The 22,828-nt window shown below is 44.0% G+C and overlaps 1 protein-coding gene across 1 annotated transcript; it reads left to right on the top strand.

Moving 5' to 3' along the window:
- Positions 1–1,589: 1,589 nt before the first annotated feature.
- zmp:0000000926 (protein piccolo) lies at positions 1,590–22,064 on the top strand. Its single transcript, XM_036532812.1, has 3 exons — positions 1,590–1,706; positions 19,444–21,090; positions 21,624–22,064. Exons 2-3 carry the CDS (start codon positions 19,600–19,602, stop codon positions 22,062–22,064), a joined length of 1,932 nt encoding a protein of 643 aa, XP_036388705.1. The 5' UTR covers positions 1,590–1,706; positions 19,444–19,599.
- The last annotated feature ends 764 nt before the right edge of the window (positions 22,065–22,828 follow it).

A 22,828-nucleotide genomic window follows, 5' to 3' on the forward strand; every position in this document is an offset into this window, starting at 1 on the left:
ACTGGGAGCCCTGGCTGTGCAGAAGGCCTGCCTGTGTTCATTTCCCAGTGACCTGATTCGCTCTGCCTGAAGAGCAGGAGAGGCACCCAGCTGAGACCCGCAGAGCGAGTGTGGCCCCCTCACGGCTCACCCCATTGTGCCGTTGTGCGGAGGCAGCCTCCCTCACTTCCTGCCGCTCTCCCCGGGTGCGCAGTCTCCTTCAGGCGCTTCGCGGACGGGCGGCTCAGGTTACGGGCCGGCCCCCTCCCCTGTTTGCCCCGTCAGGACATCCAGCTTGTTTGTTTGTGGCTCGTCCTCCAAACCACGGACCTTTCGAGAGGAGCAGCTCGAAAGGACTGAGTCGGCATGGTCTGAGCCGTCTCTCGCATTGACCACTTCCTGCCAGGACATGGACAGGAAAGGTGAACGCGGGAGAGAAAAATATGCATTTCTGCACTGTAACTGTTCAAAATCAGTTTGCTGTCATTTTACCTCATAACACCCTGTCATTGTTACCTTGATATTACAGCAACATGTCAATGTTGCTGCAATGTTATGTTAATGTTGTATACTGTGTGCATTAAGAGGGCCTTTGAAAGTTTCAGTTGTTTTTCTTTTAGCCTGTTCTATAGTTATACACTATGACATTATAGATAAAGGGCCAGATCTAAGGCCAGACAGAATGCCAAATGACAGACTGAAAACAGAATGAATATTATTATTATTATTATTATTATTATTATTAATTTCAATGTCTTCACATTTTAAAAAATGTTAAATGTCAGTGAATGAGAAGGATTATGACTATAGCCTGTGAGTGACTGTATAACTTTGTTGATACCACCAGGCAGCCATCTTGGATCTTCATAAATTTGCACAACAAATTCAGCTGTGCTGTTGAGATGGAAATATGCTTCTTCAATGTGGAGTTTTTGTAAAGTATATTTAAATAAAATTTAAACCACTATACATGGCCAAATCATGGATTAAAAACCACTCAGTTTTCAAGAGTTTTTACACTATTGTAAATGTTTGATTGATAATCAAACATTTTTTCTAATATCAAGGGCAAGCCTAATAGTATTTGTATGTACAGAATATACGTTGTGATTGAAAATTGAATTGTACTCATAACTGTAATCAGCTTGTCCCTGACAAGTTCATTGGTTGCCCTAAATCCAAAAATGAACACAGTAGTTTCCTGTACACCTTCACAGCATTCCTGTGGTGTTGCAGGTGTCTGGCCAATGGCGTGAGCCCACTACCATGCGCACTCAGAGTACCGGCGAGGTTAATGAGAGCTGCTTCTGGGCTGATTGCCAGCATGGGCAGGCAGCCATTCTCCCACAATGAGCTTGAGGAGTACCACGACAGAGCTGAGTCTAATTATACACCCAGAGAGAGAGAGAGAGAGAGAGAGAGAGAGAGAGCACTCACAGAGGGCGAGAGAGCTGGAGCGTGTGAGAGAGAGAGAGAGAGAGAGAGAGAGAGAGAGAGGGAGTAGTCACAGAGGGTAAGAGATATGAAGAGCTAGAGAAGGGAGAGTGAGAGAGACGGGAGAGAGAGCAGTCACAGAGGGCAAGCGAGCAGGAGAGAGAGAGCTGTCACGGAGGGTGAGAGAGGAGAAAAGCTAACTGTACCAAAGCTGGATGGTCCTATTTGCACTGCTGCTGCCTGTACCAATGAAGACACACGCCTTTACTTACCACAGGAAGACAGCAAATGAGGTAAGAGACTAGAGCTGTGCCTTTACAACTGTGTGTGTGTGTGTGTGTGTGTGTGTGTGCGTGAGTGTGTGCGTGTGCGGTGTAAATGCAAGCTTGTGCGTGTGTGTGCGTATGTGTATGAGATGTGGCAATGACTCTACTTTTGGCCACTGGAGAAGTGAGAAAGTGGGTCCAGCTTCTTGCAGGCCAGAGATTATTAGCTGTAGACAGAGGGGCAGAGGTACCTGCAAACTTGCAACAACAGGTTGCTAAGAGGGGTAGAGGGTGGGGGGATCTGTCACACCAGCAACACTATTCATCTCATTTGCTTCCTTTAATATTTACCCTGTGCATATGGAGTGTTCTTTCCGTCATTGTATTTAGACTGTGCCCTAATAGCCAAAAGCCCTAAAAATAGATAAAGCTCACTACTCTCTCAGCAGATCTGTTGATCTCATCAATATGATCTTATTCACTACTTTGTGTATGCACCATTCCTAAATCCTCTCTTGCGAGCTTCGTCATAAACTACGTTTTAGACTTCCGTTTTTATTTTTACACATCCGTCTATAAGTCATCTGATGTGAAATGCTAGTAATTTGCATGATACAATACATTTCACTTCAGTTTCATGGCGGGCTTAACAAGAAACCACTGTGCTATAATGGAAATGTTAATGCATGCATAATAATGACTATCTATAATAAATGAGAAGTGTTGCCATACGGGCTCTCAACATCAGCAGCTCCAAAAATAATGCTGTGCTATCTCCTCTCTCACAGGTCAGTGTAAGCTTTGACGTGATATCAGTTGGACAATTTTCATGGCCATAGAACTCACATTGGGACTTATGCAGTGCTGGGCATACAGACGTTATTTGACTTGACCCATCAGAGCTTCTTTCTGTGTTGTGTTTCCATCTAAATCTACATTTTACTTTATTATTATGCCTTTTAGGCAATATTTGACATGTACCATATCATCCACTATAATTGATGCTAAGGGTCTCGTAGTGACTAATAAGAGTAAGACACCTTACTCTTTGCAAGGTGGTAATTATCACCAGCGCGCAGGTGCTGATTCAAGTCTTGGTTTTGTGGTTTCTGTTCTGTATACTAAGCTTAGCTGCAGTGCTTTGTGTTGCTTTACCTCAAGGATCTGCCTGATTATGTCCAGTCAGGTCATCTCCTTGTAACAAAAGGTATGATTCATATCCAGCTTAATGCTTCTGATTCAGAAGAGTATTTCTGTACAGGATGGTAATTGTGTTGGTGTTGTATATTATGACATAACATAGGGGACACCTAGTGCTACAAAAGCAATTGATGTAAGGTTCCTAATATGTTCCAGCCTCGCCTGGTCCCTTTAAATACTAATCATCTACATTTATGCGGAAGGTCAGCAGTAAAGTATGCCTGGATAATGTAATGCAAACTGCACTGGTGTCGCAGTGACAGACAGAAACGTAAGAGAGGCCAACCCAGAAGAAAGCCTCAGCTTGATTTTTTTCAGATCTTTGAACAACTTGAAATAGGGAGAAATCAGTTTGGTTATGAGGAGAGAGTGTTACCAAGTTGGTGAAGATCACAGCGTGAAAAGGGGGGGAGATGCTGACAAGCACTGGGGTTCAAAGTCAAACAGGAGCCTCAGGGAGATTTCTGAAAATGGCCGTTCTGCCGAGGCCAAGGATGAAAATGGCCTTTTTTGAACCACAAGCTGGGAAAGCGTGGTTCGGGGGTCCATATTGCCACCCCCCAACCACCCCCACCCGGCTCTGTGAGTTGCTTCTGGCTGCCACTGGCTGCTGTGTCTTTAAGAGGTCTATTTTTACAGGCGCACACTCATGCATATTGCGAAGCGAGTAAATGAGTCAGTGGGTGTTGCTTGTTCACGTAAGTCCCGCTGCTCAACACGCTTGTTCACTGGGGACTGACTGCTAAATCACTTCAGAGTGCAGACAGATGGGTTTCCTTTTCAAGAGCCTAATTGTTTGCTGAGCGTCATGAAGTGCTGCTCCCAAATATCTGCGGCTGCAGCTTCATTAACCAGTGCAGCAGCAAATTGAGGCCACGGACTCCACTTCAGAGGCAGCGCAGATGAAGCAGTGTTCTTGGGTTCAGATGACAACAAAGTCACAGACACGCATACACATCCAAACACACTGGCAGAAACATGGACATATACACGTGTTCACACTTTGAAATTATGAAATTACTTGCAAAGTCAGTATATATATAGTTATATTAGTATATATATGTGTGTGTGTGTGTGTGTATATGTATTTATGCATGTATATCCTTGCAATACCTGATTATTGCAGTTGTTCCTCACATGTTCCACCCCTGCCTCTGCTCTCTCTGTGCTGCTGGTGCACTCCAGTGCTTCTCTGCTTTCACAGACTGCACTGAGATCCTCAGAATGCAAACATCATGCTAACAGATCGAGCCTGAGCGGCTCCCGTTTGAACTGCTTCAGCGCTAGCGACGTAGAGTGACATGAGCGAGTGGTGCATTGGGACAGCATGGTGTGGGGACGGACTCTACGGGGCGTCTCGTGCAGGTGGGGGGGTGGGGGGGCCGACAGGGTGGCGAGGACATACTGAGGCCGTGAGGCGTTGCTGACCACCCCTAAAGAACTAAGGAGCTCCCTTTCAGAGAGAAAGAGAGAGACAGAGACAGGGGGAAAGAAACTCAAGCTCACGCAGCAGAAGAATGACACAATATACTGAGAAGCACAGGAGTCCTGTTTCTTGCCACAGTTTGATAAATAGGCTGCTAAACCAACTAAGTGTGTTTGCTGTTTACAATACAGCGCTAATCCTAAATTAAAGAATTAAAGCGGTTTAGCTTTTTTTCTCCTCTGCAGTTTGAGAGTTCAGGTCTGCAAGTGTCTAATCCTGTTGTATCTTGTATGTCTGAAAACAGTAAGCAGGTAGAGCTCGGCACATAGGCCCTTTTTAATGACATCCCGCAGGGCGAGTGCAGAAATCAGCAGATCACCCTGTGACAACCTGGGGTGTGACTGGGAGCAGCCAGTAGGCCGCCACCAGTCAGCAACACTTTCCTTCGGCCTTTTTTCACCCTCCTTTTCAATTGAATGCAGATTTTCCTGTGGAACAGTGTTTCCCCGCTGTCCTACTTAATGACTTGTCATGTGCTATTGTTCATGGCATCATTTATCTAACTGCAAGGCTTCCCGAGCTCATACGTCACCATCGTGTGCTCAACTGATGGTGCTTTCTTTAGTTCTTCACAGGCGGACAAGCTATGTTAAATTACATTTACTTAGCAGATCCTATCCCAGAGCAATTTACATACTTTACAGTGTTTACATGTGTACATTGTTTCCGTTTATGCATTTATTCTTCAGGTTAAGTACCTTGCCCAAAAGTACCATGACAGTACTGTTACAAGCCTTGTTCCTTGAAATGACACCACACCGCTGCCCCCGACTACCATGCATCCAAAGGGCCTCCCCTTCTCCTCTTCAAAAGTAATCATCACATAAAATATGAATATGCTAAACAGACATGTCTTAACCTTCATTTTCAAATAAGTGATCAATTGACAGCAGCATCTACGAGTACTAGAAGCATCCGTGCTCAGACTGCCTGTAGAAATGAGGCTGGATGGCGGCCAGTGGCGGCTGCAAATGGGGGAGGCTGATCCAGTGGTGGCTGCTTATCTTTCAACTGATAATCATCCTAAACTTGTGTTGCGTGACTGACAAGCTTGCTAGGTTTAGCAAAGATCACACTCCAGCAGCTGATTCCCTTTAACTTAACCGTGTCTAATGTGGTAGCGTGACCTTTGTGCTCCTTACGTGGAGTACCTGTAACCGTGAAAAACAGATCAAGTGATATTAAAATCATTTTCATCATTTTTTTTTTTTTTTTACTAAAATGATTGTGTTTTTTTACTAAAGCGATCCGCACAAAGGCAGGCATATAAAATGTGATTTTGTGAAGGCGAATCAGATAATCTGCTAATGGGTGAGACTAATTTTGATGAGCATGCTCGTTAATCATGCAAAAACAATCAGAGCAGGTTCAGGATGATTATCAATTTAAGATACACTCTCTGCCTTCTGAATGTGCAGGCCACCAAAGGTCGCAACTGACGGAAGCCTGCTGTCCGTGCGGAATACCCCAGTGAGATGTGACATTAGAAACAACATCTCAAACTGACAGGGATTTCAAAGCCATCTTGTCTGCTCTTGAGTCACTGCGAGTTTTTGCCGCTTCCTCTTAGTTCTGCACAGCCACCATACGCTGACTCCTCGGCTGATGCATTGAAGGTGTGCGGCTAGAATGGCGCGGTCACGGCCACTGTCAGCATGTGTGCCAGCTGAAAACGAGAACATTGCTATACTGTCCGCACAGCAGTTTGGCACCACCGTTCGATTATGTTTGATGGCAAGGTCTGTGATTTAGTGTTCAGATTCGCAAACACACGGTATAGTCACATCTTTGAGCTATTCTGAGTTTGTCTTCCCACTCCTTACAGCAGTTTGGTTGTGTTACGTGCTGAGGGATACGAGTTGTAGCACAGTCTCACATCGCGGAGAGCTGTTATACAAACCAAGTGTGTGCGTCACTTCCGGTCTGTTGAAACCCATTACTTACCAACTCTGGTAGATTTTCAGTTTACTACCTAGAAAATAGTGGCGATTTACTCCAGCTTATATTTTCATATTATTTTTTTAAAACTTGCAACCCTCTTGTTATGAGACCTGCTCACTAACCACGGCATTGCAGTGGCCCTATTGTCTACAGGGCTGTGTATCCAGTGTGTGGAGAAACGCTGTACTGAGCGTCTCGGCAGAGTGTTAGAGTGACAAACGACAAGAGTACAAGAACCCTGGCAGAGAAGCTGCTGCCAGGGTTGCTCAGCTTCCATTTGATAGCACATGAAAAAGGTCTAAACTGAAAATGTTATCTGCCACTGGAGGCTTTGCACTTCAGACATGCCTTGTGAAATGTTTTAAACTGAACTTGAGGGGAGTTTAGAAATCAAAGTCAAAAATGGCACCTGCATTTATTATTATTATTATTTATTTACTGGCATTTATTTATATTTAAATAAGCACTGGTACATATTATTACATATTATTGTACAATATAGTCCAGACATTCTAGGATAAATCTTTTATTAACAATGTATGAAAACTATAAAACTGTATGGGTTTGCATTGCGCCCAGAGGGTAGTACAAGTGTGTCAGTATTTGTCTAACGCATCATATTTGAGGCAGTGCAGAAGGGCCTGTAAGATCGGCATCTGCGGGGTACCGCTTTCATGACACACAGATTACGCGCTCACCGTAAACACCCCCCCCGTGGGTTCAGGCTGAGGACTTGTGTTCTGTGTGAGGTGACCCGGTTGCCAGGGAGAGCACAGCGGGCCCTCTCTACCTTCCCTCCCCTCCCAGCTCAATCCCTCACCACAGGGATTTGAGGGCGACACTAAAGGCAGGAGTCTTACGGTTGACCATACAACAGAAGTCTTACAACACATCAGTGCACGTTGGCCAGGAGACCCACTACAGTTTTATAAGCTCCACACCATGAGGATTTGGCCCAAACTAGCCTGCTGTAATCAGGCCACTGATCTCATAGCATGTAAAAGCTATTTGAAGTGTAAAGCAAAAGCTGTATGGCAATGCCTCAATCCTCAGAGGCCTTTAGGTGTGGCTGTGGAACCCCCTGAAAAAAAATATTTGAATGAAAAGCATTGTGGGTCTTGGTTTTAAATAGTATTGAAATAGCTGCAATGAACTTACGATGCCCACGATCTCATTTTCTACATTGCCTTTTTATTTTTAGATTTTATTTTGTTCACTGCCCAGAAATTGGAAAAAAGGCAAATTAAAATTAGAAGTTTTTGATACGATTCAGCAAACCTCATTCCCTGTTGACCTACGTGGAAACTGACACATCAGACTGAAAAATGTGTGAATTAAAATTAACATATTATACCAATCAGCACACCTACGTTTTTAAATTAGTCATGAATAACAACAGCCATGTCTCATGCTGCACAAGTGTGTGTGTGTGTGTGTGTGTGTGTGTGTGTGCGTGCGTGCGTGAGACCAGATTGAGAAACAACAGAGCCGAGCAACCAAACATCACTATGACACACTCATGAAATGCGAGATATAAGCTTCAGTCTTGGGAATGAAAGGAAAGCAGATCACATGAAACTGCAGTAAGTGGATCAGAAGTGAAGGTCTCTCATTCACCAAAAGGGCTGCTCCATTCTCCCTCACAACATCCTCTTACATTGTAAGGCTTGCTGAATATTGTTTGCCAGCAACCAGCCTGCTGTTCTTATGCCGGGGGCACAGAGAGGCCAGGTTCTCTGAAACTGGCTGGAAGAAGTGACAGAGACCGTGTTGCAGATGGTCTGACTTGTATGTAATTAGTCCAGTCATATTTTTAACTGATACTGCCTGAAATCCAGCTTAAGGAGGCATTGCTGCCCTATTTATACCTGAGGGGCTAACCCTGGGCCTCACAGCGTAAGGGATTTTCTCCGATCGCTGGTAACTGTACTAAGCCTGCTTTAGCCACCACTAACAGGGAGTTTAGGGGATTATGATTGCTATATTTCATTGCAGCCTTCCTCCTTTCCCTCTGCACTTTTCTCTGCTTCAGTGGGGGTTTACAGGCTTGGGATGTCTGCAGGGAAAATAACCATTACTTGTTTTTGTTGCATTTGGGTTCAGTAAGGAATTGTGATGACCCGAGCAAACCCTCCTATCCTTTGAAGCTGTTGCCAGAGCTCATCCAGCATTGTCAGAAACACAGTAATCTGAGAGAGGAGCAAGGCACACTCACACACATAAACAAATGTGATGGAACTTAACTGAAATCAGTCTTGGATTCCACTGTATTATTGCCACATTTGAGGTCTGATGTACAATTTTGCGCAAGATGAGTCAAGCAGTTTTTCTTACACAAACTGAGTTCATGCAGGTTCCCTCTTTGGCTTACAGAGTGCTTCACCACCTTGTAAATTACTTTGTATGGCCTGACATTACATTGTATGTCATTGTAAAGCATTGCACTGCATTGTTCCATGCCTGTGGAATGATTTACTTTGGTGACGTGGCACTGACCCTTTATTTAACATAGTACTGACCTTTCTCATGCACATAATGCTCTGCAACAGAAGACTTACTGAGTCATTCCTCTGGCGAGATGATGCCCCTCAGCTGACCTTAATCACAGTCACAACCACAGTGGACTAAGTGCACTTCTTAAATGTTTCCCCTGACATGCATAGGCTTTAACTTCTAACTAACTGCTTGTGGTGCATCTCTGTTGTGTGCGACTCATAAATGTCTCCCACCTCATGCTCAGACTTGTACAATACGTCTGTGCAGAAATGCGTCTTGGCACACATTGCTACAGTCCTCATTTATTTTGCTATATATTGAAACTCAGTGAAATATCTCCGGCCATCCCATCTCAACCCACCAATTCCATGACACACACACACCTGCCCCCCAACCACCACCACCCTGCGACTGCTTAATCACCATGCTGAGACATAAGCTCATGCTTACCTTGATCACTCTTCTGCAGGACCCTCTATGTCATCCCAAGGATCACTGTCTTAAGGATGACCTGGCCATGTCTCCAACCAGCTAAATGGAAAGATCGTCACTGAACACTGAGTCACCTTCCATGTTAGCCATAACCACGTCACTTAGCCCTTATTGGTGGGCAGGTGTCCCACTGCTGTGAGGGCCCAAGAGAAGCACTTTAAATGTGCTCATTCACAGACAATTGTAACTCTGCAAAAGTTGGCGGTGAACCCATGAACAAAGTAAGCCTTCATTTCGTGGGGAATAATATATTTTTACAACATCATTCCAAGGAAACTCAGGGTTCTAATCCCTCTTGAAAAAAAGCCTAGCCTAACAGAGAATGCAGGCAGTGTCAAGGACTGCATAATGCTCTGCAAAGTGGTAAGATCTGAGCAACTTGTTTGCAGCATAGTTGTGGGTTTTCTTCAGATAGTTTTCTTACAAATCAATTGGTAATTCAGCAAGTGAATTAGCCAACTAGAAATATGAATGCAAGTAATGGTGTGACAATGTAGCATAACACCAGCACACCACACAAATGACTCATTACTACCTACTTGTAACCTATTTTGGAACATATATTTAGAATTAAATGTTTTTATTGAATATCTGTATTTCTGTCTACCAAAATTCACCTTAAATAGCCCCTAATAATAATAGCCGCCATCTTTCTTAGTCACCTCATTTTTACAGCTACACCACTGATACTCATTACATGAAAAGAAATGACTAAAGTTCTAAAGGTCAAAGGTTATTTTTGATATTATATTTAGTATACAATCCTCTATATCACAGCTTGTGTTAGTTCTGCTGTGTTAAAGCTTGTGTTAGTTAGCACCCTCCGTGTCTTTGCAGTGAACTGTATCAGATCACTGTTGCTCTAATTCAAACCCTGTGGCAGTGTGCAGTAGCAGTTAGGATATCGTAATGTCAAGGTTGCAGGTTTCAAATCCAATGTACCAGCTACCAAGTAATATAACCTGCACTGCTTCATGAAATGCCTGATTGTATAAGTGGATAATGTGGAAATTGTAAAATGATAATGTGTAAAATGTTGCTATTTTATGCCTATGAAATGGAGCTATTTAAGGTACTGAGACAAGAGAGCCTGTTAAGGAAATAACCAATGTAATGTATCATCAGACTTATATTAGATAAGCCCATACGACTTTTCAGAATCCAGACAAATGTCTCTCAGATCCATGTTTAGCGGAGCAATCGCATCCCAAAATAAAAATCAGCTAAGATTCTCCATAAGTCTCCTTGGGTTCCGAAGCATTGTACTCAGACCGACCCTCAGACCACACCCCCACGCACACACCCACGAAAAGTAGTGGGTGGTGATTTTGCTCTCCATCTGTGTCATACACAGCACTTGTAAAAACGGTACTCACCGGCACCTATCATTTACAGGAATTAGGGTGATGGCTCCTGGGTAGGTACTGGTACATCAGGCAGTTTGATGCCACAGAAACTGGAGTAAGCTCCAGCCCAGCGAGCCATCCAGGGCCTGTTACAGCTCTGATCTGCGGCCAGTGTGAGATTCCCTGGAGTTGCTGACTCTTCACATTTGTTGAGTGTGAGGCATGTGGTACTATTTCAAAGCAAGGATAAATTTAAAATTCAGGATGGGGTCTTCATCTGCTTTAATTTCTCATGTCTCTACTTTCTTCAGTGGTGTATGTACGTAAGCCAAAATGTAATGAATGTATTATGGATGCTGGTGAAAATATATTACCGCATATATTAGAAAAGACATCAGTCATCATCAGTCAGTTTCTTACTTGTAAATTCATTCAACATATTTCAGCATATATGATGCAATCATATTTTATTATTTGTATATATTACACAAAATCTGCATACTGTTACAGACATTATATCAACATAGCAATGACATACATATTCTAACATGTTGAACATATTTTGAAATATATTAAAATATATTCTCAGTTTTTATATTTAACCATTGATTGACAGTCTGTGACTGTTTTTCCTGAGGAAATATGACTTTTTTCCCAAGCGGAAATATTTATTATGTAAGTGTAGGTTGACAGGTTGCTTGGCACTTATTTGTGTTTGTATGAGGTCACTCATTAGGCAGCGAGAATAATGAGATCCTTCATTTTCTATGCTTACAGTCTTGCTTATAGCATTACATACCATGTACACTCTGTACATCATCATATGATGTAACGCACAGTTTAAATCACTACAACGTATGTGATAGGCCTTATACTTGTGCTTGAGTAAGCTGCTTTTCAAATGGAGTAAGCTCCATTTCAAAAAAGAAATTATTTTAATCATGGGGATTTATGAAAAACTGAAAATGCACAACAGTTTTAAATATAGTTGTTATATTCTGAAAACAAATGCTATATATTAGCGAAATTTTTAATATCTGAAAAATGTCTATATTTTTGTGATGTCTATAATTCTGTAATATATAATAATATAAGGCAGGAATTTTTCTTCTAGATCAAATCAAACCACGTCAACACTTTTTATGCACTCACTTAATTTTTTATTATGCTTTTTTATCTGTGTCTTGACTTTTGTAAAATGGCCTTTGAAGTGTATTGCAAATGTTCAAAGAATATTTAGTCTAATTAATATTTCATTTCGGCAATGCTTTTTCAGTGGTTGTGTGATTTCAGTAAAATTATTTTTAGCTAATCTACATGGCTTTGTTATTCATCTGAACTCTGATTTTGTGACTATAATATGCAATTTCATTAAACCGTGTAGTCATATTTAAATTACCAATACATTATGAAAAGTATATTACAATCAAAATAATATTGAACCAGTAAATTATTAGGTATATTTCAAAAATATATTAAGCACTTCAATGTTACTCTATAAAATGTACTATTCTTTATTATTACATTATCACATTAATATCTTGCTGAATATTACAATGGTTAATCAAAACCTGAAATGATAATAAAAGACAACACATGTACATTGTCTTGTCTTCTTGTTATGACAAAAAAGGTGGCTTAAAACAGAACTGATGTAAGTGTGTAATATGTGGAAAAAGCGGTAATGTATGTAAAAATGTAATAGAACAATAATCAGGTGTAGTTATTCCAAATCATTTCTATTTGGAGTTTATTTTCCTGATATATTTAGATGCTAATCAAGGCTAATAAGTTTCATATTGTTAGAAGCTGTTCACACCTATTTCGTATTTGGAGGCTAAAACACAATGTATAAATGTAAATTCTGTTTTTTTTTTTTTAGATTTGTGTTTATATCACATGATTACTGTAATTTTAAGATACTGTTGGTATGGCTTGAATTTCAGCATTCCTCTGTATATCATACTTTAAGAGGAATTATTCTGAGATACTGATACACTCAGTTTGAAACTGGAAAAGGTTATAGATGAAAGATGCACAAGACAGCTTGTATTTGTTTCAATAATCAATCAAGTATTTATGTTAGATTTAAAACAGATCTAATCTGTGTAAAATGAGAAAACAATACATGCATAATTACATACAGACATGAAAAACATATAGATATAATTAGTATATAATTACTGTAAGTTGAAAACGAATTTCCAGACATATGTTAATAATAATCAGGACAGACAATTTACATATTGTTAGAAGTTGTTACACAACCTCATATACAACAAAAAAATGTGTTTAATTTGTCATTCGGTTTGCCTTTTTATAATATGAGTGCACGAATTTTTTTTTTAGAAAGATGCTGTTGCCATGGCTAGAGAAAGTCAGTGATTGTCTATATGACATGCTTTAATTTTGGTGTCCTTTTTATGAGATTCTAGCATGGTGCCTGCCTGACTCATATGTCTTCTTGTGGAAAGAACAGACGCTTTGTCGTGAGTGGTGTTCCATAATAGGTCATGACCTTCAGATGATTTTACACAATAAGAAAACTCATAAACCTTTCTTGAGCAGGCACATTATTTTATTCCCTTTCATTAACCACAATCCACCCCCTGCATTCAATATGATACGATTTCCCCTGTTCCTATCCAGGACAATAACAATTGGATTTCATTCAGTGTCTATGTTTATTTTCGACACACAGCGTCCATTGTTAGAAATATTAAGAATGTAGCTTAAATTGTTTATTAAGTGTAGGCATTTTACTATAGTACACTACATGTTGAATATAGTTTACAAATATGAATACTCACAAGCTCATACACAGAATGGTACGATGGATAAGATGACATGGATGGATAGACCGATCATGTTGCAAAAAAAGTGAAAGCATACTGTTACACTTTACAGAATATGGAACTAACTGCTACTTGCACGGTTTGATCCCACCCCCTTCTCTTTCAGTTTAACTGCTCTGTGCCATAGTATGTGCATATTGTATGTTGTATTTTTTGCATGCAGCTGCTGTGTGTCTGTGTGTGTCTGTGACAGAGAGAGGGAGTGACCCTCTCTGTGACTTTGACCGTCAGCATCTGTGATGCTGGAGAAACGATAGAAACCTGAACCTGATGCCCACAGCAATAGAAGTTGTGTGTGCTATCATGCAACTTCGTGTTTGTGATTCCCTGCAGGCTTGAATTGAAGAGTGCTGATGTTCTCCTTGGCCAGTGGCCGTGGCCAGCTAGAAAGAAGGGAGAGGCATCTGTGATGTCACAGCAGGCAAATACATTGACATACAGTCTTGTCAGCAATCTACCTAAGATTGCACAGTGTTTTGCTTTAGAATTAGAGAAGGTATATTTGTCACCTTTTGTTTGATACTTGCGATGTTTGACACTAGAACAGTTTTCTAGAAAAGTAAAACTTGCAAAGTGGTACAGGTGTTTGCTATTTAACAGTATGAGACAAAGCGAGTAGGTGTGTGTGTGTGTGTGTGTGTGTGTGTCTGTGTGTCTGTGTGTGCTCGCGCACCAGATGCAGCAACAGTGGAGTGTTGATTTTTTTGTCACTTAAGGAAAAGCAAAATAATTGGTTCTGTGGATATAAATGTAAGTGCTAGCTTGTCAAAACATGACGAGTAATGTGGGATGTAAAAATCACTTGATTCAATCACTTGAATTTTGATTTCAAAAGAGGCATATGAATGCAGCTTTCTTCTACCAGGGGTGTGATTTGATGCAATGGAGCACAAAAGCCAGTTCTGCTATCAAGGATGTGAGGGGATTGCACCTTAATTATTTGCTCAGGGCTCTGTCTATTGGGTGATTTTCTACTAACCACGGACAGAGCTCTCATTCTCTCTTCATTCTGCAGTGTCACACCTTCTGAAGCCTGCTAATGGCTAATGTCACACATCCACATGCTGGGCTTCCTACGATGGGAAGTCTGCTGGAATTACTGGTACTTTAATTGTCTGTTCATTTGTTTAGCCAGCATTTTTTTTCCTGGGAGACCACACACTGAAAATTTCACATGTCATGCAGCATTTTGGTCTAAGAGATGTTCAAGGTCACAACCTGCCATTTAAACCTATGACATCCCAACTATGACACCAGTTCCTTAACCAGTGCCTTCACGTTACTGCCCATGGTTTTGAATCTCATTGACCTATGACACTACAATTGGCTTCAGATGTTCTTGTGTTTTTATATCTTCTTCCACAACTTGCCCACACTGTAAGCTTTACAAGTAAAGACCATGCACAGACACATATGAACAACTATACATCTCCCCACTCAGCTGTGATGTGGTCATCATACACCGTTGCTGTAATGTTGTAGTGATGGTATCACATTGACACTACAAAGTCACGCTGAATGTGTCAGGAATGTCATGTGCCGGTGCGGTTCTGACCAGTGAAAACGTGGCCGGGAAGGAATCTGAGCTGAACAGAGGACTGTGTGACAGAGAATAGCACCATAACATTGCAGGTGGTTTTTCGAAATGAATAACAGACAGAAAACAGCACCGAGAGGAACGGTGGGTGTAAAGGTGGTGAAAAGACTAGCAGCTGATCTCTTTCATGGATGCTCTTTTGCGCCTGCTCTTCAAGCCCCAGCCCCCTTCCCAACTACCTTTCACACATTCACCTATTCTGAGTCCCACTGCTCCCACAATGCAACAGGGCCTTCTTGGGCATTGTGATGTCCCCTGAACCTAACCCAAGCTGTGCTGATACTGTGGAGGGCAGCCATGTGAAAGCATGCTAGCCATTTAACGGAGACAGGCAGTGAGTGTGCGTGGTGCGTGGTGGAGTTTGGGTTTGAGTCAGCAGCAGAAGCCTGGGGCTTGAGACGGTGTGGGCTGTCTTTCACAGCTTCATTAGCCTTCCTCACATGTTCATGCTTGCTGCCTGACGAAAAAGGACATACAAGCTTTTATTTTATGTGTACGTGCTGGTGTGTGTGTAAAAGTATGTGTGTGTGATTGTATGTCCATGTACATCTGCATGTATGAACATTTGAACATGTGTTTCTTAGTGTATATGCATGTGTGTGTGTGTGTGTGTGTGTGTGTGTGTGTGTGTGTGTACGTGGGTGGATTTGTGCATGTACTTTCATTCAGGTACATGTGTGTGTGTACACGCGCGTTTGTGAGGGTGTGTATGTGAATATGCGCCCGTATGTGCATCCATGGCTTCCTCAGTGATTAATGGCGAGTGGGCGGCGTTTGTGTGGCGTTGCAGAGCTGAAATGCTCCTCACTAGCTAGTTATTACTCATTTCCTCAGACCCATGTGCAAAGCAGTCTCAGGCGAGCACCAACACACACAAACACATACATACACTCACACACACTCTCTCTGGGCTTGCAGGTTCAGAGCTGTGATTCTACAGCTTGTCTTGAGTTGGAAACCAGTCACACTGTTGTTGTGTGGCAGTTTTCTGGTGATGGTGTCATGCTATGAATACTGATCTGGGCTTTCACGATTCTAGCAAGGATAACAGTCTTCAAATGGATATTTGGAGATCCTGTGCCAAGGTCAGTTACTACATGCCAATGCAATGAATTACCTTGTGCGGTTGAGAACATTTTCTGTTATGATGATTTGCCTTTAAATATGTAATCAGAACTTTGGATGAAACCAATTAAATCTGAAATATGATGAAAAAATGTGTTTTTAATGACATCATACATATGAATAACTTTCCAGATTGCATTGGATGCTAGTGTGCAACCAATTTGCTTTTCATTTTTCCTAATTAAATACAGTTTGATCAATTGTGCACACAGGCCCCAAACAATGATGCTGGGGACATTTCAACATGGTCTTTTCTCAAGCAGGTCTGAACAGAAATGACCACTTTTAAAATTATTGTTGAGAGGAAGGAAAAATTCTTGACGAAAACATTCAACATTTATTATCTTGTTCTGGTGCCTCCGTTCGACATTCAGTGCGACGTGTCACTTTCTGTCAGGTGTTATGCCACGCAGTTCACTTCGAGGGGGATCCAAGCACCTCAGCTTGCATCATACTGATTTGAATGAGGCGTCTCCAGTAGTTTAGTAGGTGTGCTCTCTCTGTATGCAGTCCCTGTAAGGTGAGAAGTGAGGCTGTTGTCAAGAAACTTTCATTCAGACTTCAACTATAAAGTAAAATCTCTTTGCTTAGTTCAGCACAACTGTGTACACAAATCGCATGTTTTCAGCAGGTTGTCCCCTCTGCATTGCTGTGACTTAATTGCACCATTTCTGCATTTCCTTGTGAGAATGTTGTGTTGTGCCAAGGATATCGTTGAGTGGTTGTTCTGTTTGTGGAACCTGTGAGCGTTTTTTTTTTTTTCACATTAGTGGTTTAAGTTTTTCACGTCTTAAAAAAAAGGCCTGCCATCAATTCAATTCGCTGTATTGTCGGCCACATTATGAAAGAACACAACTCCCATGACATCACTACGGATGTATTTATTAACTGAAGGATGCTGCTGTTGTACAGGTTATTGCTCATGCAAGATCACTGCTACTGTACAGTAGCATCGTTAGCGGGGATCAGAGCTCCTGCATTCTCCATCTGAGCCCTGAATGCATCCTGGTCAAAGAGGGTGCAATCGTTCCCTTGAGCAAAGTATGTTAACAGCTGCCTCCTGTAGAATCTGGCTAATTTTAATGTGCTACAGAGTGCGGTATCTAAGCTTATTAGATGCCGCCCTGAAAAAGAACATCCAGGAGAAATACGCAACCCAATGTTAGGGGCCTCTGTTGTGTGATTTGTAAATAATTTGACAAGTTACATGAACGTCTTGTGCTCAGGGTGACTGACAGTCTCCAGCCTCAACTTGCAGAATGCACTTTTCCCTCCTTTTAGAAACTGCTGAAAGTTATCATTACTATTCCTGTGTGTTATAATCATAGAGCAGGAATGGACTGCTAGGTTTACTGTACATTACTTAAATTACAGGAATGGATAAATCCTCTGCTTCCAGGTCTTTAAAATCTGATTGGACACCTCTGTGCGTATACTTTATTGCTGGTGTATAATTAACCAAGGTACTGTATATCAGAATGACAAGCTATTGAGAGGGAATGAGACAGCTTCAGTACTTTGAGAAGTCGGTATGATGTGAAATTGTAAACCTTGGTGCTGTCTGCTGCTCTTTTTGTGAATCTATGATAACCTTTTTGTTTTGGTTCAGAGCCTTTATTTTTAAATATGCTGACTATTAAGGTGTATTGACTTTTGTTACTATAATACTTGCTAAAAGCTTCTTCAGGTTATATTAAGGTTATGAATCAGGTTATGCAGATATACACACATACTCATACAAACGCACACATATAAAAATTGATTGTGTATGATGATTAAAGGAATGTCATTTCAAATGTACAACATACCTTGCATTTCAGTACATTGGTGATATTCTCAAGCGATTACATCTCTGCTGTCTGTAAAGCCAGAGGAAATGTCATTCAAAGAAATGAACAGACGTGATCAATCAACAGTGTAGAGACTCACTGGTGAGGGTTCTGCGAGTCGTTAGTTGGTACAAAAATTTGGGTAGTTTTTGGAGAGGAAATCCCCTCCAGCCTGATCTCCACAGTCAGAAAATGCTGCCAGGTATGTCTTTCTCTGTGCTAAAAATCAGGCTTGCTCACCTGGAATTTTGTGTTTATTCTATTTGTACATGCTTGTCTATTTTATTACCGATCTACTTGCGCATATTCTCCAATTAAACCGTGCACATGGCAGGATTTAATTTATTCTTCACACGTGAAGAGTGCTTTAGCGTGGAAATCGCTCGCTATGTGTCGCTTTTCCGGCCAACGCTGATGAGCACGGAGCGCTTGATAGGCGTCTGAGAGCAGAGAGAAAAGGCTAGCCGAGATGCAATCAGCCTCCGCCGTCTAAAACATTGACTGCTGCAGATCAAATGGCTTTCGATGTGCATCCTGATGATTACACGATAATCCAAGTTTTTTTTCTTTGTGTAGAGAATAATGGTTCGGCTGCTTTCCCCTGTGTATCCCGACCTAACCTCCCCTGCTGTATATATATGTACTTCGTTTCCATAGTAACTATTACTTAGTGAGACAGGAAAAGTTGGCAGGGTTCAGTTAGCGCAGACAGCAGTCTCGGGCGGAGAAAAGCCCAGATGTGCCTCCAGCACCACAGTCACATCAAAGCGTCTAATTTGGAGCACGCTGAGGAAATCAGAGGGACTCCTCCGGAGGGAAACGAGCGCATCTCTCCCCTCCGCGACTCCGCAACGGTCTGCTCCGGGTAGGTGGGGCGGCCTCCGTCCATCAGTTGATGGTGAGAAAGCGGCGAACGGCGTTTGCTGAACGGTGGGGGGGGGGGATGGATGGGGCTGGATGTGGGTGGCGTGGGGAAGGGGACACCTGGCTCAGCTTGATTTGCTTTTTTTTGGCAGACTGAATGTTGTTTTTGTTCAGATGTGAAACAGGGCAACGGTCTCAAAGGTTGCCATGTGTGACACTGACATTTACATTTTATGTCTTTCCAAAAAAAAAAAAACAAAAGGCAGACTCAAAGCTCCAGCTGTGCTTAGGCGTACCTGTTTCTGGATGTCTGTCGCGTGCTGCCGGGGTGTGCTCTCACCGTAGGTGAGGTTTTGAGGCAGCGCCAGTGATTTTCACTGACACGATAAGGTCGACAACAAGCAAGCTGCGATGTGTGAGTGATTTCGACATAACACAGAGGGCGCACAGAATAGCTGAGATCATAGGCTCGGGCAAGAGGAACCGTTGCAGTTGATCTCACACCTCCTGTGACACTTTTTTCCTTTTTACAGGTGAGAGGTCGTTCGGCAGAAGAGGCCGGTTGACGCGCCAGTAATGCCGTGCCACAGAACGAGCCCTTCTCCAGACTCATCTTTCTCCGAGGAGGCCCATGTGACCTAGTCTGCGCACACCCCCGGGGGAGTGCAGGCGTCTGCTGGGACGTGCCGATGAGTTCTGCTCCGGACCGCGGCAAGGAATGCCTCCCTCCGAAAAAGAGGGAGTCCAGGCAGGGCTCGTCCGAGCAGCAGACCGCCGACGAATTCAAGCCACCCGCGCCCATCAGAAGCCGCCTGGGGGTGAGGCAGGCAGAGTGCAAAGAGCCGGCCGACAGGCCTCCGTCGATCTTGCGCTACGGCAGGGACTTCCACCCGTCCCCGCCCCCGGCTCCGCCCCTGCCGGCGCACAAGTTCGCCCTCCCCTGGCCACTGTCATACCCAGCGGCAACGCCGAACCCCTTCATGCCCAGCCAGATGGGAGAAAGGTGCATGCCCGGCTCGCCAGCGTGGCGAGACCAGTGCGCCAGAGGCACAGAGCCCGGCGACCCAGGCGCCCATCATTCCAGGTGGCAACGTGGCGAGGTGACCCACATCACACCGCACCCCGCTGGGGCCACAGCCTACAAGAGCCCTTTCCCCGGGGGCGACTCCCGGGAAATGTGGACCTACATCAACACGGGTAAGCGGGACTTCAGCCCCTCCCTGTTCTCCCATGCACCCCTCTTCCCCCAGCCTGTGTCCTACACAAAAGACCTCCCGGACACCAGGAGGAGCTACTCTTCAAAGAGGCCAAACGGGTTTGACCGAATGGACGGTAGGCATGCGCCCACTGGAAGGCTGTCGGCTGGTGAGGATTACATGTACGACAGTAAGGTGAAGCATGCCGGCTCACACACCAATGGAAAGAGGAGGTACCAGGACGATCCAAGGTCCCTGGAAAGGGCGCCATCTAAGGACGGCCACGGGCTGGAGGGCCCAAATGCACATTCCTCACAACAGGATAAGGGCCCTCGCATGATGCTCAAGGCCCCTCCCCCCCATGCTTCTGATGTAAAGACCTTCAAAGTTCCCCTGGACACCCTAAACATGGCTGGTTCCCCAGGGGAGGCACAGATCTATTATGCATTGGGGCCTGTGTACCCTGGCCTACAACAGCCTCCACTAGCGTACCCCCTGTACAGTGCCCAAGGCCAGACCCCTATCCTCCCTCTCTATGGGCTGCAGACAGAAGCACCTCACCCCCTGAGAAACTCACCGCTATCTCCTTTGGTGGAGACAATCACCCCAGGCCAGCCCAACAGCCACAGCCCAGACCAAAACCCCACGTTCAGAGCACCCCCCCGTCTCTCCAGCCCCTCCCCTGGAGGGTACCGCTCACCGGCTGCCGCCACAGCAACTGCCCCGCAACGTGGACCTTCCTCCAGCTCCCCGCCAGCCCCCCAGCCCCCTGTCCTCCTACCTCACTTCGCCAAGGGCTCCCTGATCGAGCTCAGCGGCGGGCGGCTGAAGAGGGTAGAGGAGCTGCAGACAGAGGACTTCCTGCTCTGCGCCGACACCAGCCCGGAGTTCCACCTGAGCTCCTGCACCATCCTACTTATCTCCCCCTCTCCCGCTCCCGGCTTCTCCCACCTGCAGGTCCTGCTGACCGACCGTAACACTCAGGTACGCACAGGAAAGGGTAGGGCCGCTCCAGCTGCATAAGACCCTGGGCTCCACCCTCTTTGACTGCTAATTTAGCTACAGGTGTTTACAGTCTTATTTAAACACAAGTCAATTATAGCCAACATCATTTTGGACACTGAAATAGCTATGTCTGAAGGTTGGTTATATTAATACTATGTTGAAATTTTGTGTATTTTTTCATTTACACACATAAAAGCAGTTTCTCAACATAAATTTGAATGATTGTTGAGTTTGGTTCACAGACTGGACTTATACAATATTGTGAAATTGATTTAATTTTCCTTGAACATTCTGCTTTGGGTTATTTACAATCACAGAGACCATTACTACAAAAAAACTTGGATCTGATTATCATTTTTGCTTCAAAATTAAAACAAAAGTTATGTCTAGAAACTGAAACCTCCTCATTTGGATAAAAATATATACCTTATGGAAATGCTTGTATCGCCCTCTTGTGGACAGAGTGGGTAAACTCATGCTGTGTGTGTGTTTCTGGTGTTTTTTCTTCTCAGGAGTTACTCAAAGTCTTAGTGGAATACCCGTTCTTTGTCCGCGACCGAGGCTGGTCTTCGTGCTGCCCACAGAGAACTGCCCAGCTGTATGGGCTCCGCTGCCGGCAGCTCAGCGTGGGAGACGTGTGCCTGGCCCTCACGCCCGCGCCCTCCACCTCGGCGGCCGGCGCGGCCCTGTGCAACCACTCCAAGGCTCCGGAAGCAGGACTCAGGGCTCAGCGCACACACAGCAGGGCCGCGTCAGAGACCAGCACACAGAGAGCAGGCAAGATGCCCCCTCCGAGCACCCCTCCCGCTCCCCCTTCAGCCCCCGCCCCTCCCCCCACAACAGAGCCATCATCACAGGGGCGCAAGAGGCGCTGGTCAGCTCCCGACCTCCTCGGGGCCGACGGGTTCCCCCAAGATTTACCTCACAGCTCCAAACATGGGGTGCAACAGTAGGACCCCCCCCCATCCCCAAACCCCTGAGGACTGGCCAAAGGGCCCTCCCCTCTGCAACCGCACAGCCGCAGGGAGGGGGGGGAAGAGGCGAGACCGATCTCAGGATTCAGTGGCACCTCGGCCCGCCCAGTGTCATGCGGAAGACTATCAGAGAAACGTGCAGCATCTTTGATACCGGTTCGGCTACGGCAGGAAAATGGACACTTTCTCCCCCTCTCTGTTTCTACACACATCTGGAGGCGTTGGGGATCAGGGAGGACAGTGTTAAAAAATTTAACAGAAATGTCAAATGCACAAAGACAATTTGAGTTCAATGGAGACAATCAAAATGCATACTTGATGTGTTTACGTTCTGTTTTTGTAATTGTTGTCCTACGCCTAATGAGTGTTTACTGGAGGATATTTCAATTTTCTATATCCATATTATGAAAATAACCGCTGTGGAAAACAAAACACACAAACATACATATATAGATATATATATATATATATTACAGACGTTATATAAATATGCTAAAGCGATAAGTCAGTTTAATGCAACCACTTGGATTTGTCACTTTTCATAATTTGTTTTTTGCTTCTGAAGTCAAGCCTTGAGCAGGGTGATTAAGGCAAGGTGAATGTATTCCTTATGCCTTCTTTGACTTGGGGGGGGGGGGGGGGGGGGGGGGGGGGGGGGGGGGGGGGGGGGGGGGGGGGTTATCACCCGATGTGCTCGTTTGCTAAACGTTCTCCACCAATTTGTTTTTACCTTTTTTTTTCTC

This window comes from Megalops cyprinoides, chromosome 7 (genome assembly GCF_013368585.1).
Source record: "Megalops cyprinoides isolate fMegCyp1 chromosome 7, fMegCyp1.pri, whole genome shotgun sequence".
Lineage (NCBI taxonomy): Eukaryota > Metazoa > Chordata > Actinopteri > Elopiformes > Megalopidae > Megalops > Megalops cyprinoides.

Coding starts and splice junctions, on each gene's coding strand:
- zmp:0000000926 (XM_036532812.1), top strand. CDS start 19,600: ATGAGTTCTGCTCCGGACCGCGGCAAGGAATGCCTCCCTCCGAAAAAG. Junction 21,091..21,623: donor TGACCGACCGTAACACTCAG/GTACGCACAGGA, acceptor TTTTCTTCTCAG/GAGTTACTCAAAGTCTTAGT.